The sequence below is a fragment of the Gymnoscopelus microlampas genome, assembly GCF_963454915.1.
Source record: "Gymnoscopelus microlampas genome assembly, chromosome: 17".
Lineage (NCBI taxonomy): Eukaryota > Metazoa > Chordata > Actinopteri > Myctophiformes > Myctophidae > Gymnoscopelus > Gymnoscopelus microlampas.
In genome coordinates, this window is record NC_139954.1 from 30,101,423 (window position 1) to 30,116,361 (window position 14,939).

Sequence of the window (14,939 nt, forward strand, 5' to 3'; positions counted from 1 at the left end):
CAGTACAGACATCCACTGAAGCAAATAAGCAAACAAACAGAGTATCTCCAAACAGTGAGAGTAAGATATAAACAACATCCAAACAAAACAAAACAAAACAAAACAAAACAAAAAACAGACAACATTCACAAAGAAAATAATAACAGACAACAAAAAAAAATACACAACGTAAAATCTCCAAAAACATATATGTATATAGAAAACAGTCCATGATCTATAAACGCTACATCGAGTTAGGCACAGGTGATCTGAAAACATTTTATGCCAGGGACCCCATACAAGATTTGTGTTATTAAGACATCAAACTGTATTTTTTTTTCTAAATAGCAGATCTATTCTACATGTCGGCTTATTTCAAATAGCCGATGTCCAAAGGGGGAAGGGCTCGCATCTTTTGGCCTTATTTTCATCCACCTGGTTGCTTATTTTTCTCGCACAATCTGGCAACGCCGGCTTGAAAGTTCAGTGGGGACATGAGTGGATGAGTGTCCTTCCTTACATGTAAATATTTAAAAGAACATCTGCTTTGTCTGTTTTCACAAGCAAAGCTAACGTTACATTACGTTAGATACTTTGGGAGCCATAATGTGTTTACTGTTGTTTGCGGTGCAGGGTTTTGTCTGTGTCATGTTTACACTGGTTTAGCATCTTCTACAACATCTCACAGAGCCAGACGTCAGCCCTGGCCCTGATGCAAACGTCAGCCAGCAGGTATACTGCTTATATGCTTAATAATGTTGTGTTGTTGCTAGTTGTTAACAATGTATCTGTGTGTTGTCGGTTGTGTGTGTGCAGCTACACATGTTCTACCGTGGTAAAGTTAGTTAAATATTGGATATTCGACAGACCACCACAGAGCTGCTTCTGGAGTACTCTCCATTATGTGTTTACCATAATATACAAATATATTTAATAACTTATAAACCAAATGAGATATTGCACAACCCTTTAGATTTGTCATAAAATATGTCCAATACTGTACATTCATTTTCATTACATCTTATTTTTGAATACTGTACATTTGAATAGCTTCTAAAACAAATGACTTATTAACCAACTCTACATTGTGCAGGGTGTCACACCCTATTTCTCTTACCTGGATGCATGATGGAGAAAATACACCTGGAAGATTCGGAGCGTAAACAGCATCGGCTGTGCCACTGCGGAAAGATCATCTTCTTTCAATGCAAAACATCTTCAGAATACAATGTAAAAGCTGCTGAGATCCTATTCAGCAGCCTTTCCTTCGATCAAGGTGGCAACTCTTTCGTAAGAGCAAATGATGGAGCAGCTGTCATCAACAAAACAAGGTCATGTGACATAGTGACTTGCAAATGTGTCTTTGATGTTCAAAAAAGAGTCACTACGCCGTGTATTTTATTGGTATATAGACGCAAAAGCGAGAGCTTCAAGTACAGTCTCCTGACTCTGAGCAGTTCAAACAGACTGGAGCCTCACATGGAATTTCAGCTCCCTTATCAAATGCAAGACGACGTTGGAATTCTGCCAGGCCCCATAGTGATATGGAGCCATGCTGCTTCTGTCTTTTACACATCTCTGCAGGCACCTGAAGTCAGACAAATACCTGCCCAACTCTCCCAAATCATCATTGGAGTACTCCCGCTTCACAAAGAACAGGTGTTTTTTCTAGGTCTGCAAAATTCCTCAGCAGAATATATGACGGATGCACGCAGCAGCCAAGCTCTTGGGTATCTTCCAGACAATGGACAGATGTTTGACGGAAGTTGGATTTTACCTCAGCCCTATTGTTCCATTACAAAGTCCATGCTGGTTCTCTCAGCTGAAGAGAGGAATGGTGTGTTGAAAACCAGAGTTGTTGCAGCAACCTGTAAGAAGCAGCTAGTTTATTTTGAGAGTGGAATTCCAAAAGAAGTGTGCCAGCTCCCCTTTGAGGAACCTGAGGATATTCAGATGGTCAACACGGGAAGAAATGGCTCCCTGTTTGTCATCTACTTCGACCAGGGGCATGTCTGTGCTGTATGGAAGGAAACGTTCCAGGTATATTCTAAATGGGTTAATTTTCGGGGGTTGATGTGTTATCTTGACAGAAGTAGTCTTAGTCTTTTTTACTTTACACATGCAGGTAGCCTCTTGTTGGTCAGGTGTAAGTTCTATTCATGTGGATGACTTCCTGGGCCATGGAACAGACCAGATGCTGCTGGTTTTTGCAAAGCAAGTGGGCCCTGGACACCCATTGGAGAATTACCTCATCACAGACCTCTGTGGCACCACGTACTCTGTAAGATATTTGTCATCCTTACAGGATAATACTACTGTTGTTAAAAAGCATCTTGTCAGCATTTGCCAGGATAAGCCCTAAATGTGGAGTAGATCATTTTGAAAAAAAAGTGAGAATGACTAATGGCGAATATATTTTTATTTCTAGCACAGTCAGGACAGTGGAGATGTTCTGAAGACCTCTCATCCAGCCCAGGAGAACTATCTTCTCACTCTCCAAGCTTTAGAGTCTCGGCTGCAGGTGAGCATTATTAATATGGCTTTCTTTACATTAATATTATGATGCATAATTGATTATTTGTATTTATTATTATAATCAGTTATTTTATTCTTGTGAGGTGGATGACCTTGCAAACTTATTCATAGACTAAATTAATTAGTCATTTAGTCTATGAATAAGTCATTTAGTTGTAATTCAGTTAATGCCAATGAGATCTCATTCAGTCAAGTCAATTTTATTTATAAAACACGTTTAAAACATTCAGTGGACCATCTCTCTCAAATAATGTCTTTTGTATATAGAGTGGCTTGAACTTGCTTCAGGATCTGCAGAGAGATGTGAGAGTGAAGGAGAGAGTGATTCACCAGTCAGTCCAATCCCTTATAGATGTGGTCTCAGGAAGAAGGCCTGTACTCTCTCAGTATGAGGAGGTAATTGTATACTGTGTGCTGAAGTGTTCATGACCCCATACACGTTGGCCTCATTAATGGCCTTACGTGTTGACCAATGTGGGTGTGCTGCCAGTTGCCGGGAATGACAGAGGTAACTGTCATTGCTGTCACACAGATTTTGTCAGTGTTGATTATAGTCTTTTGCACATCCTGTACAGGAGGGTCTTACTTCTCTATGGGACGGCAATGATGAGCCTGAGATTGAAGCCTTTGATAACAAGAAGCGAGATGTGCCAGCAGTGTCCTCAAAACCTCAAGTTGACAAGCTCTGGCATCGCATCATTGAAGACCAATTGGTTGTGGGCGTCATCCTAACTACAGACAGCTCTAGGTAAACGTGTGGTGATGTTTTCTTCTATGAATGTAAGATCACCTATTTAGCAAAGTATGTGATTTATAGAATTCTATATGTGCGTCTCTATATCTTCCCCAAATGGCTCATTGAACATCACATTATTGTAGCACTTGTTAGTAATGATTCTTGCCGGCTTGATATCATGCCATGCCATCCTCATCTGGCAGAAAGTGGAACCATGTGTATGGTAATGATACAGGCAGTGTTAATGTGCTGTATGTATTAATGAAGTCCAGTCAAGCATTGTTTCCTAGTGAGAGGCACTTTACAGTTGTCTGCTCCTACCACTGCTGTCTGATTACATTTGAACTACTAAAACATGAAAGAGCGAGGCTATTAATCCTCAAATCTTATAGAGGATTAATGTGTACCTCGAAATAGCTGCATAATATGTTTTCTTTCTTAGACGAACAAGGCATTATTGTAAACAAATAAGGCAGTGTATTTGTATCTGTCTCACTCCATCTCCTGACTTTGTATGAAATTGCACCACTGTAGCTTTAGCTTAGCTGTCAGGTGGTAGCCATGGCAACACATTGTCAAATAACCCTCCAAGCTCTTTTTTCTTCATAGAAGCGGCAGAGCAATCAGTTCCTTCGTTACACCATCCACCTGTTCTGGTTTCAATTTGGTCACATTGTAACTACCGAAATCCATGGCAGAATTGCTTCAAGAGCCTCTGTACTATTGTGGGGTTTATATTACAACACCGTTAGAGTTTCAGTAATAAATTGGTCCCCCCCCAGGGCATCTCAATTGTTTACCAGTCCACCTACCTGCTCGCTCAGTCACCGCTAGATTTTTTTACGAATCTTCGTAATAGATTACCTGTGTGATCGCCTGTCGTCCATGTGATACATGACTGTTAGGGATGTGTTTTATTTCTGTTCCAGACCAGTAGGCAGTGTGAGCTTATCCGTCTCGACAGAGACGGGCCAGAGATCAGTGCCTGCAGTCATCCAGACCCACAGCCAAGTGTTCCGGCTCCCCACACTCGGTCCCTTATCCCCCACTTCTCCTTCCACTCGCCTGGAGCCCGCGGCCAAGAAAAGCAGACGGGACAATGCCAACACACCCAGTGACAGCAATGTGTGCAGACTGGCCGTGACCGCGGTGACTGACCTGACGCCTCTGCTGAACTCTGGCTGTGTCAAGTGCCTTGTCGTGCTCCATTACCTCCACACTCAGGAATCTTCTGCCCTTGCACACGACTTAACTCTGTTTGTACTCCATTGTGGTCATGTCCCTTTGGATGCCCAGAGCAATACCCAAACTCGGCTGCTGAATGACTCCAAACTCACGACGGGTAAATTGGGATCGAACATTTAGGACTTGTTGGTTTTGTATCTATGCAGCAAAATCCAGAGTGTTAAACCCAATTAAAACCGGGAAAGCATCTGTCATTTTCGATTTTAGCGTTGGCTATTCAAAAATAGCAGATACAACAAGCACACAGCGTGTCACTTTGTGCTGCACTGCAAGCTTGTATTATCTGCTATTTTTGAATCTTTTAAGTGTTGAATAATTGAATTACGAAAAAGTGTGAGAACTACTGATTTAGAAGGCAGTTGTAGAATCGGCCTCAGGTCTTAATGGGTTAATTTAACCCTGAAAGTGTAACAATGGACTCGTAAGGGTGTTCATTTGGCACTCTGGATTTTGATGTGTATGAGCCGATATTTAGTTTTATTAGAGTGATTGAATGTTGTGCGTCTACATCTTCTTCTGCTATGTTCTCTCTATGTCTAGATGAGGTCAGGGAGGATTTGCTGAGCCTGTTGGCTGTGCTAAATCGCTGGGTCCTCCACATAGATTCTCCTGACCACAGCTTGAGGGATGTGGATGGCTGGATCCAGAGAACAATGGGGTGTGAGAGGCTAGAGGTGGAGCCCCAGTATCTTCTGTCCAACCCTGCAGGACCAGCTGCCCTCATGCTGTTTCACTGGCAACAGACAACTCCCTTCCAGGGGGAACTGATAGTCCACTGCAGGTAATTTGGTTTTATTCACAGCATCAAAGCAGTGTGCAGAACCGAGCCATAAATGCACAGTAGGGCTGAACCTTTTAATTTGACAATTCAAATAATTGGTCAGAGAGCCCCCAGTCAACTGAAGGTCTTTGAGTAAAATTGCCTTTGTTTTTCACCTCTTCATTGGCCACAGCATTTCGTAGAATAAAAGCTTTGGCTACAAAGATTTACAACTTTCAATTTTTTTTTACAGGTGGACAAGCATGTCTTTCTTTCTACCTTAATTTACCCAGGGGAGGCTCGCTGATAACAAATTATCCTTTTCAGGAACGCCCTACTTCACAGACACACACACACACATTAAAACCTGCGATATGTCTGAAATATAAAGCCTGGGACGGCTATAACCTACTGACTCGGTTTATCCACTTTAGGCCTGATTACTGTAAAGCCGGGTTCACTTTGAATTATTTTAGCCCCGATTATCCTGCCGATCTGTCTTGACGCTTGCTGATAAATCCCCCGATCTGATGTGAAATCGGGGTATTCATCCAGTTTTGCTTGCTGTGTGTGTGTGTGTGTGTGTGTGTGTGTGTGTGTGTGTGTGTGTGTGTGTGTGTGTGTGTGTGTGTGTGTGTGTGTGTGTGTGTGTGTGTGTGTGTGTGTGTGTGTGTGTGTGTGTGTGTGTGTGTGTGTGTGTGTGTGTGTGTGTGTGTGTGTGTGTGAAGCAAGTTTGAAGCTCTCGCCGACTGGAAATCGTACAGTATGAACTGGATCTCAAGTTGCAACCAGCACTGAGAGCAGAGATGTGCTACAGCCAATGAGAGTTTTTATAACTTTTGTATCAGACAGACAGTCTGCCTGGATAGATCTATATAGATAGGACCTTTTATTGATCCCTGTGGGGAAGTTCAGGCATCATAAATATTGGTAGCAATGTTGATATTGCAGTGGTATTTATAGCCTATAAAACTGGTTAGAATCGTCACACATGGACCACTCTGGTCCATGCGCCACGGCGCACCGTGTGTATTTGGAAACGTCTGTCCTGTGCTCGTACTGAAGGGTTAGCTCGTATGGTTTGCAGGTTCCACGAGGGGATAATTCCCATGTTCGTCATGATTGGAATACTTTTTGAATCATAATTTAACTGATTACTGTGACCAACCGAGGAAATTACTCCATCTCTCCCCTGGCGTTGCGTATGGAAGTAGATTGGTTGACTTGGTTCATTGATTAAAAGTTACACAAATCATTATCCTCGACCCACATGGTCTTAATAATGCAAATGAAATTAACTTAACTAATAGATATGTAGCTAATTATGAAGTCCTTTGATATATTTTACATTAATATAGTTAGGATACAGGTTGGAATCTATACAGTAGCCTAACGTGCGTAACGTGTGTGTGAAATATTTAGAAGGGGAAACATATATGCCTACTTTATTGATCCATGAGTGAAATTACAGCTGCCCTCATCAAGTAAAACAAAAATGAAAGACAATAAGCAATAAATATATTATAAAAGAGAATTGATATTAATTGGATTTTTTTAAAGTATATTGCAATTGCACGTCAGTATAGGCCTATTATATCCTGGTGAAATCCCCTGTCACAATATGTTTTTTCATAATTGAAGAAAAAAGTATGCTACTTAATTGCCTTTGTTTGGAAGGTAACGTACTGCCTTGTTGAGCAGTATTCCATTTCATCACAATGTTGTTCTTGTTCCATAGTCAAAACTAGTGAGCTAGTAGATGCATTGTAAATATACATGGATGCTTCTCACATCAATTCTGGCTTTGAAATGTATAACTTGGATTTGTGTCAGTCATGTAGAAAACCGATGGAATTTCAAAGTAATGGGGATCCTTTGAGGTTCTACAACACTGAAGTACCAATCTCATATACATGCTCCATGAATTTTAACCACTGTCAAGCTGGATCTGAGGTCTGTGTTAATACACAGTTGTACACAGTTACAAATGGAAAAAAATAACACTGAGGATTTACTCTGTAAGAAAACAAACAAAATTGCACTATTTCCTTCTTTGCAGTCACTTACGGATGCTCCAGTTCTTGGATTCATTTTTAGGTTTCCTTCCTGCATCCTGCTCCATCAAGTCCCTGAAAGACCTGGGGACATGTAGGACAACTCAGGTGCTTTCTCTGACCTTGGAGGAGGAGGTGCTGTCACTCAAAGACGGTGTGTCATCCCTGTTGTGTTGCAAGGACGAGGAGAAGGAAAGGACCATTGGAAAGAGGCACCAAGAGACCCCAGAGCCACATTCTGTGGAGGGTCTCCAAAGATGCAGAGAGGACTGGGACATGGACTTGAAGAGGAGCAAGACCAGATTGAGCCCCCTGGTGGATATAGGGAGCTATCGCAGGTTGACCCAGAAACTATTTAAGGTTAAGCTAGAGGGGGATATGGCGGTACTCTTGGAGTCACAGAGAACTTAATTCATTTCTGGAATGCACTAGAGTCAGCGGCACTCAAATTGTATTACTATGGTGTGAAAAAAGATTTTATGTTATAGATATGGCAGTGCTTTCATTATAAGAGATAATCGATCGGGAGCAGGAGGTCATTATTGAGAAATAAACCCTGACCGGGTCTAATCACCCTGAAGGGGTTTATTTCTCAATAATGACCTGCTCCCTATTGATTATCCCGCTTATTACACGACTACTTAATAAGGAAATGAATGAATTGACCCAAAAGTAACAACAAAACAAAGTAATTGATTTTAAAAGGATTTCATTGCTTATGTCCCGTGTACTGTTCATCTGCAAATTACATTGTGTGTTTGTTTACATGGCTGCAATGTTGGATACAGCAAAAATCAACCAACGCAAATTGATATGAGCCTTTGTTTAGACAGCGGTCTGTCATTGAGTTCAGCAAAAACAATAATAAACAAATACGTACAGTATATGCCATTTATCCATTGCTGTATTGTGTTACTATGGTAGTTATATTAAGTAGGTAAACCGGATCATTCGTTAGACAAAGTCAGAGTCGGACTCAACATTCCCCAATATGTTCTGTGTGCCGAGAGCTCACAAGGGAAAATTGGCCACCAGCCTACAGTATGTACAACCCCAAAATGCACACAGGATGGACTGGAGATTTTCCAGTGCGAGCTCTAGTCGGCACATGAAACACATTGGGAAGTGTCTTCCTCGCAATTGAGCAAGAATACGTTAAGTTAAACATCTGTTTAATTGGTTTATGCCAAAAACATCCACGTTGGTAGCATGTGTTTTTCATATTTTATTCCTCAATATTGCACAGTACAGTAGGTACATTTCTTTGTTGAATGTCCCAAGGTAATATCGAGTACTTTTAGACTAGCTGTGTTTATGGTAAATGAAATGTGTCAAGTGTGATGATTTAATGACGCCATTCCTCGGCTATACTGAAAGCATGTCCACATCTTGGCTGGATTTCTCTGCTGAGGTTATACAGTATGAGAATACCCCCTTTCAGACAAATCTCTTGGGGTTTGCATTTCATGTCAGTGCGTAGAGCTTCAATGTACCTCCTGTGGACAACTTCCTGGATTTCATAGCCCTAATCTGTCTGTGATGCTCAGCTCCCATCAGATCAACAGTGTTTCTGTTTAGACAGCCTCTTTAATGTCTGACTTTGCTGTGTGCTCACCAGTGGGAGACAGAATCTGGCTTCTTTCATCCTGAAGTGGGAGATGTAATGTGTGTTCAATATTAAGACTGAAAAACACTTTAAGGCAAGGCTGTGCTGCTGCTATGCTGGCTACCTAAGTTGGCTGTGAAAGCATTTAGTGGCACTTTCCCCCTTACGGTTCAGTTATTATTTTTGTTATTTTCTATTTTGTATGCGGTCTCCCGTGATGCTGTACAAGCTGTCAGCACTGTTATTAAAGTGCCAAGTGCTGTAAGCATCAAGCATGTCTCCAAAAAGGAACTTGTTTTTTTAGTTGAAAGCTGGAGATCTGTGGTGGGTTGACCAACGGCATCTGTTGAGATGGAGGTTGCTGGCCTCTGCTCCGTGATGTAGGCCCATGGTAACTATAGGTTGCGGATGTGTAGTAGTGTTGTCAGAGATCCAGGACCTGCTGTGTCTCCCATCTGTTTGTAGCACTCAATCTGAGGAGAAACGCTCCCTCTCTTTTCACGCCTCAAGTTTTTATTTTAGACTGATAATCTGCCCCGGTAGTCTCTCACTGTCAAGACTTAATTAAACACTCTCGAACAGAATTGCTTTGGTCTTAAGTTACTTTTAAGGAAACTAGACCTGGACCTGTCAATCCGCGGGCGACTGCTCTGTCATTTGCGGGCTGTACCTGTTATCAGACTACTACTATATGACGTAGGTGATCTATGTCAGTACTGTGACTGTCTGTGACATTGGGGTGTGTTTTGTCTGCCAATTAGTATTATATAATTGGCATACAAAACACATATTGCCTGTTGTGAATTCATGCCTCTCGGCTATGCAATACCCATTGTCAGTACTTAGTGCAGTAGAGAGATACAGACAGATAGACAGTCCCACTCGGTATATCCCTCCCGCAGGTCCTTGGCAAATTTGAATTTGATTGGTCGGACTGTTCTCGAGATACATAGGGGAAACAGATATGCATAGATTCCGTGCATTTATAGATTGTGTATACTGTATATTATGTATACATGATATAGTTTTTTCTATAAAAGAGGTTCGGGCCGCCTCACATCCACTGTTTCCGTATGTGCAATATTACATGCGTACGCTGCATACAACCAGAATGTTTTTATTACGATACGTAAGCAATTATGGTTGCCTTTTTTAATAGTTTCTCTGTCTCCAAAATGCTTATTGCTTATTCATTTCTCATATGAATCATCTGTTCCGCATGAATTAATATGTAATTGGTGTTTGAACAATCCAATTCTCAGTATATGGATTAAAGGTTGCATAAAGGATGTTATTGCAAGATGTCAAGGACAGTGTTGAGTAGTGTGTTAAAGCCATATTGATGCCGAGTTTCATGGTCAGTATTCAATATGAACCCTGAGTGCTCTGGTCTCTTTACTCTACAGGTATTGAATAGGGGCAAAGGTTTCCATCTCTTGACTCTGGATCTCAGTAGGTCAACCAGACATACTGGCAAATTACCTTCAGTGTGTTAATACATAGTATGTAATCAACATAAATGATATATGAATGAAACCCATGTGAGGTAAATGTTGTTTGCAGAGGTAATGGAATAACTGAGACTAAATTCATTTATTTCTGTCCTTAAACCATTTTAAGGGAATCTTAGTAAATTGAGTGCCACTATTCCACATAATAGAGGTATCAAACTGTAATCAGGCTATATATTCTAGCTTTTGTGTATAAGTTAGGCAAGTTTGCAAGAACATTTGAATCTATCATTGGGCTTGAGACTACTTACGCATTCTAAACTCAGGGGAGAGTTAGGTTGATGGCTTTTGGACTTGCCTCTACATTTGAGAGGCAACTTGACAAATCTTCGTAATCCTCAGTGTGAATTGAAGCATTAACAAACACTTAGTTCCTATTGATTAGGCATGAGGCAACATTAAACCATTACAAAAGAGTGAAGATCAATACTACCAGACCACACATGACTACACACAAACCAGCAGTAACTGCTTAGCAAGAGTCCCCAGTGTGCCACTGTTTTTGACTTTATTTCAACATCTATAATGAATAATGGCAACATCCCATTGAATGGGTGTTTCCCTCTTCTGCCCTATTGGTTGCTGCACTGAAACTAGTACAGAACCTTCTGGGCTTGGGTGCTTGATCCTGTAGATAAATGGATTAATCTGAGCATATGCTCCTATTAAATGTTATAATATAGGAGTCATTTCCATTTACCCTCATATTCATCTTGAGATTGATGTAAGGCGTACTCAGTAAATGATCTACCAATTTTCTTAACTCGATCAATTCCCCACTTTTCTCACATGCTGGCCTTTTCAATTTCTGTGCAGTTGCTATGGAAACCCTCATTACTTACCTCTCTCAGACCTTGCAGAGCTGCCTCCTGAACTCTAATGAATGATGGGGAGTTGTTTCCCCTCTCAAACACAATTAAAACAGCCTATTTTTTACAGAGGCCTGGAAATTATCAAACTAAGCTTGATTGGGTGTTGCAAAGGCGATTGTATACTCCCTTGTTCACATGGCAGAATTATGAGGAATAATATAAAGCTGTGTCAGCAGAATTGATGGTTCTTCCACCTCTGGATTAGCATTATTGATTGGTTTGTAATCCTGCTGTTTTGAGTTCCAAGCAGCAGTTAGATAAATCATGCTGTGTCCTTAATCACCCTCCGTAAACAATTTATCAATTTCTGAACACACAAATATTAGGGGTTGATGTGTCCTAATCATGATGCCTTCAATTATTATTCTACAGCGTAATAACAAATTCCATTATTAGACTAGGGCAATTTGTTGTACTCGTTGTCAGAGTACTTGTGTACTAGTGTTGTATCCATTAGTTTAGAGACCTGCCTATGACGTCAGTACTATGACGCCATATTGGCTACATCAGGAATCTTCAGTCTCAATACATGGGCATAAAAGGGACAGACAGATAGTACATGGAGGCCAGCCTATGACGTCACTCAGTACTATGACATTGGAAACACCCCGGATCTCCATACATATAAGCATAAAAGAGACGCAGACAGACAGACAGATACAGAGATCTCTATATTTGGGCATTACTGTAAATGGGACACAGACAGACTGATACAGAGATTTTCGGTTTGCATGTCCGACCGAATTCCCACTCGGCACAACACACCCTCAGTTCCTCACCGATACATGCTAAGTTAGATTGGTCAGATGGTGCTTTTCTTATGTGCGAGACAACACACAGATTCAGTGCATTTGTAGTATGAAGTATGATGGAGTCCATTATGCCACCTCAGTGTTTATATTAAGTTCCAGCACAGCAGCTTCTGCCTTTACAATTTCAGAGATCCATATTATGATGTTTTTTTCCTGTCAATAATGATGGGATCATCATGGCTCAAAGGAAATTACAAAGATGTGACATCGCTACTTAAGACATTTTTTGCCGAATGCATCACCTTGTCTCATGTGTGGGTGTGTGTGTGTCTTAACAGAGTTGTCCTCTGTCTCCTGTGAAGGCACTCTGACATCTCCTATTCAGCTAGTGTCCACACAGGTGAACACTACCTGCTGTGATGTCCACGCTACAGAGGGTGTGAAGTCCATTATCCTGCATTAATGGAAACCCAATGTCGGCTCATATCTGTGTCTCTCCAGGCGGTCCAGAGATCTGAGGCAGTGTGCCGTCACCCTGACTTACTAGCCAGATGAAGGGAACACTCTGTGTGCCTGTTTCCTCTCCTTTGATCTGATTTGTAATCGGACTAAAAAAGCAGGTGTGTATACTATTTGTACGTTAATTTGTCCCACTTAACTATAACCTAGTTGTTTCCATTCATATATACGGTATATATACACATTTTGTGTATATACACACACACACATACAAAAGACATCGAAATATATATATATATATATATATATATATATGGAATTTGAAGTTGTTGTCGCCTAGAGGAATGTATTTGTGAAAGGTTCCCAGTTTGATCCCCCGGACAGGCAGGAGAAATCTGACTAGGGAAGTGAATAACCAACACTCACCCCTCCCTCAACACCCACCACTGAAGTGCCCTTACCTAACCTGCTGCAGTCTAGTTGCCCAGTAGACGGTTGTGGTTGTACTTGGCAGCTCCCAGGAGTGTACATGTACAGTATGTATGAGCATGATGCAGGGCTTTACTAAAAAGGCCCTAGTGTCCACTTTAAAAAGAGATTTTAATCTCAATGTGATTTACCCGGTTAACCACTTAAATCCAAATGTCCCTATTTTGGCGAAAATTGCCCAAAACAAAAAAATCATGAAAACAATGATCAAACATTTTCAAAATGAACAAAATTGTCAGATCTGCAATCTCACAACACATTGCAATGCAACACATTGAGCTTGTAGATCAGCTATTTGTCATATGACTAAGTATATAGGGCTTAAGTGTTTATAAATACATTATTTAAAAAAGAGATGGAGGACACATATTGCACACGTGGAGCACACTCAACTTTATTGATGTACAGTAGAGTAGATGACCTTTTCCAGGAACAGTATTCAAGAAAAGAGTTCTTCAGCACAGTATATCAGGAGTGCAAAGACCAATAGCTGCTCTATACCGTGAGTGAGAATGAGAATCTCCCCGTTGCAGTTGCATCACTCTACAAATGTGTCACTACACAGTAAATTCCTCTGTGTTTATTTAATTCTGAGAGAGTACAAAATGTGTGTGTTTACATTTGTGCACTCTGAGTTCAAATGGATAAATGAACAGGATTTTACTGTGTATCCAGTCAAGAACACAAAGTGTGGGGATGCGTTGAACAGTCCATTGAGGATTTATAAGTATACAGAAAGCGATTTTTATAAACATATTGTGTTCCCTGTTTCAATAAATATTCATTAGACTAAATCTACAAAAACATACACTCCGACTCTAAATCCATGTTGATTATACCTGGAATATTTACCTGTGATATAAACAAATTCATTGGTATGTAGGAATATTAACTAATGGTATATCATCAGATTGTATGTAGTTAGTTTGCATCTCGGCTTACCAATACACTGACCATTATTGGAACTGATAAACTTCACTCGTGAAATGTATGCCAAGATATTTCATAAATTAGCTTCAGGATGAAAGTGATATTTAAATTAGTTGTATACTGAGACGAGTGGGTAAGCCATTACACTGATTTTAGGTGACATCAATTATGCACAGATATTTATAAATAGGAAAACAAATGAAAAAAGTACCTTCAGATATCTGGTCTTAGGTAGAAAAGCATAAGATAAACAGTGCATTCATTTGTGACAGACCACTGAATAGGAGATGCTTGGAAAAATAGGGAAGCGTAGTTCTTTATCTCACCAAATCCATGATATCTAAGGCCTCGGGTTGTTAATAAAAATGCAGTATCCGTGAGCCAATTCTGGATTTTCATCTGCTTATTCATACACATGCCGGGGACATGTGCTGCTGTTTAATGTATGTAGGATATATCTATGTGCTTGCATCGCAGCCTGTACATTGCAGAGTCTTGCTGCTTTATGCTGTATAAACAGTGAAGAAGTGCATGACAATAGCACAATATAAAACAGTTCTAAACACTCTTAATATGAAACACCCCCTTTTTTCCTGCAACCACAAAAAGTCTCAAAGTAAGGTTCTGACTGTGCTACCGTTCATATACAAATTCACGGAATGTGTTTCCATTGCTTGGCTGTACAGACACCAAGGCAGTGATTTTTTTTTTTTGGAAAATTTGGTCCATCTTTTCCAGCATTTTACTGTGCCTATAGAGTTAAGACATTATTTTTTTCAGGCAATATTGTGCAACAGTAGTACAACAAGATACATCTGAATCTCACTGTTTTTCACTTGATAATCAGAACATGTGCATTTATCTTGTGTGATTATGCATGAGCATTATACATGATCCCTGCAAGAACACCGGCATTATCACCAGGGTGCATCTCAATGTACAGTCTCACAATGTCACCTCACCACAGCATTTCTCAATCTCAGAAATGAGAAATAACTGAGAAATGTTATT

General features: G+C 40.5%; 1 protein-coding gene across 2 annotated transcripts; it reads left to right on the forward strand.

Annotated features, from left to right (window-relative positions):
- Positions 1 to 466: 466 nt before the first annotated feature.
- On the forward strand, positions 467 to 8,157 carry fancb (FA complementation group B). 2 transcript variants are annotated; one of them, XM_084084741.1, is made up of 10 exons: positions 476 to 501; positions 613 to 711; positions 1,073 to 2,019; positions 2,105 to 2,260; positions 2,408 to 2,500; positions 2,782 to 2,910; positions 3,090 to 3,262; positions 4,180 to 4,592; positions 5,036 to 5,276; positions 7,315 to 8,157. In XM_084084741.1, exons 3-10 carry the CDS (start codon positions 1,105 to 1,107, stop codon positions 7,718 to 7,720), a joined length of 2,526 nt encoding a protein of 841 aa, XP_083940867.1. In that variant the 5' UTR covers positions 476 to 501; positions 613 to 711; positions 1,073 to 1,104; the 3' UTR covers positions 7,721 to 8,157. The 2 variants fall into 2 exon arrangements, with proteins under 2 accessions (XP_083940866.1, XP_083940867.1); XM_084084740.1 differs by having other exon boundaries at positions 467 to 711.
- The last annotated feature ends 6,782 nt before the right edge of the window (positions 8,158 to 14,939 follow it).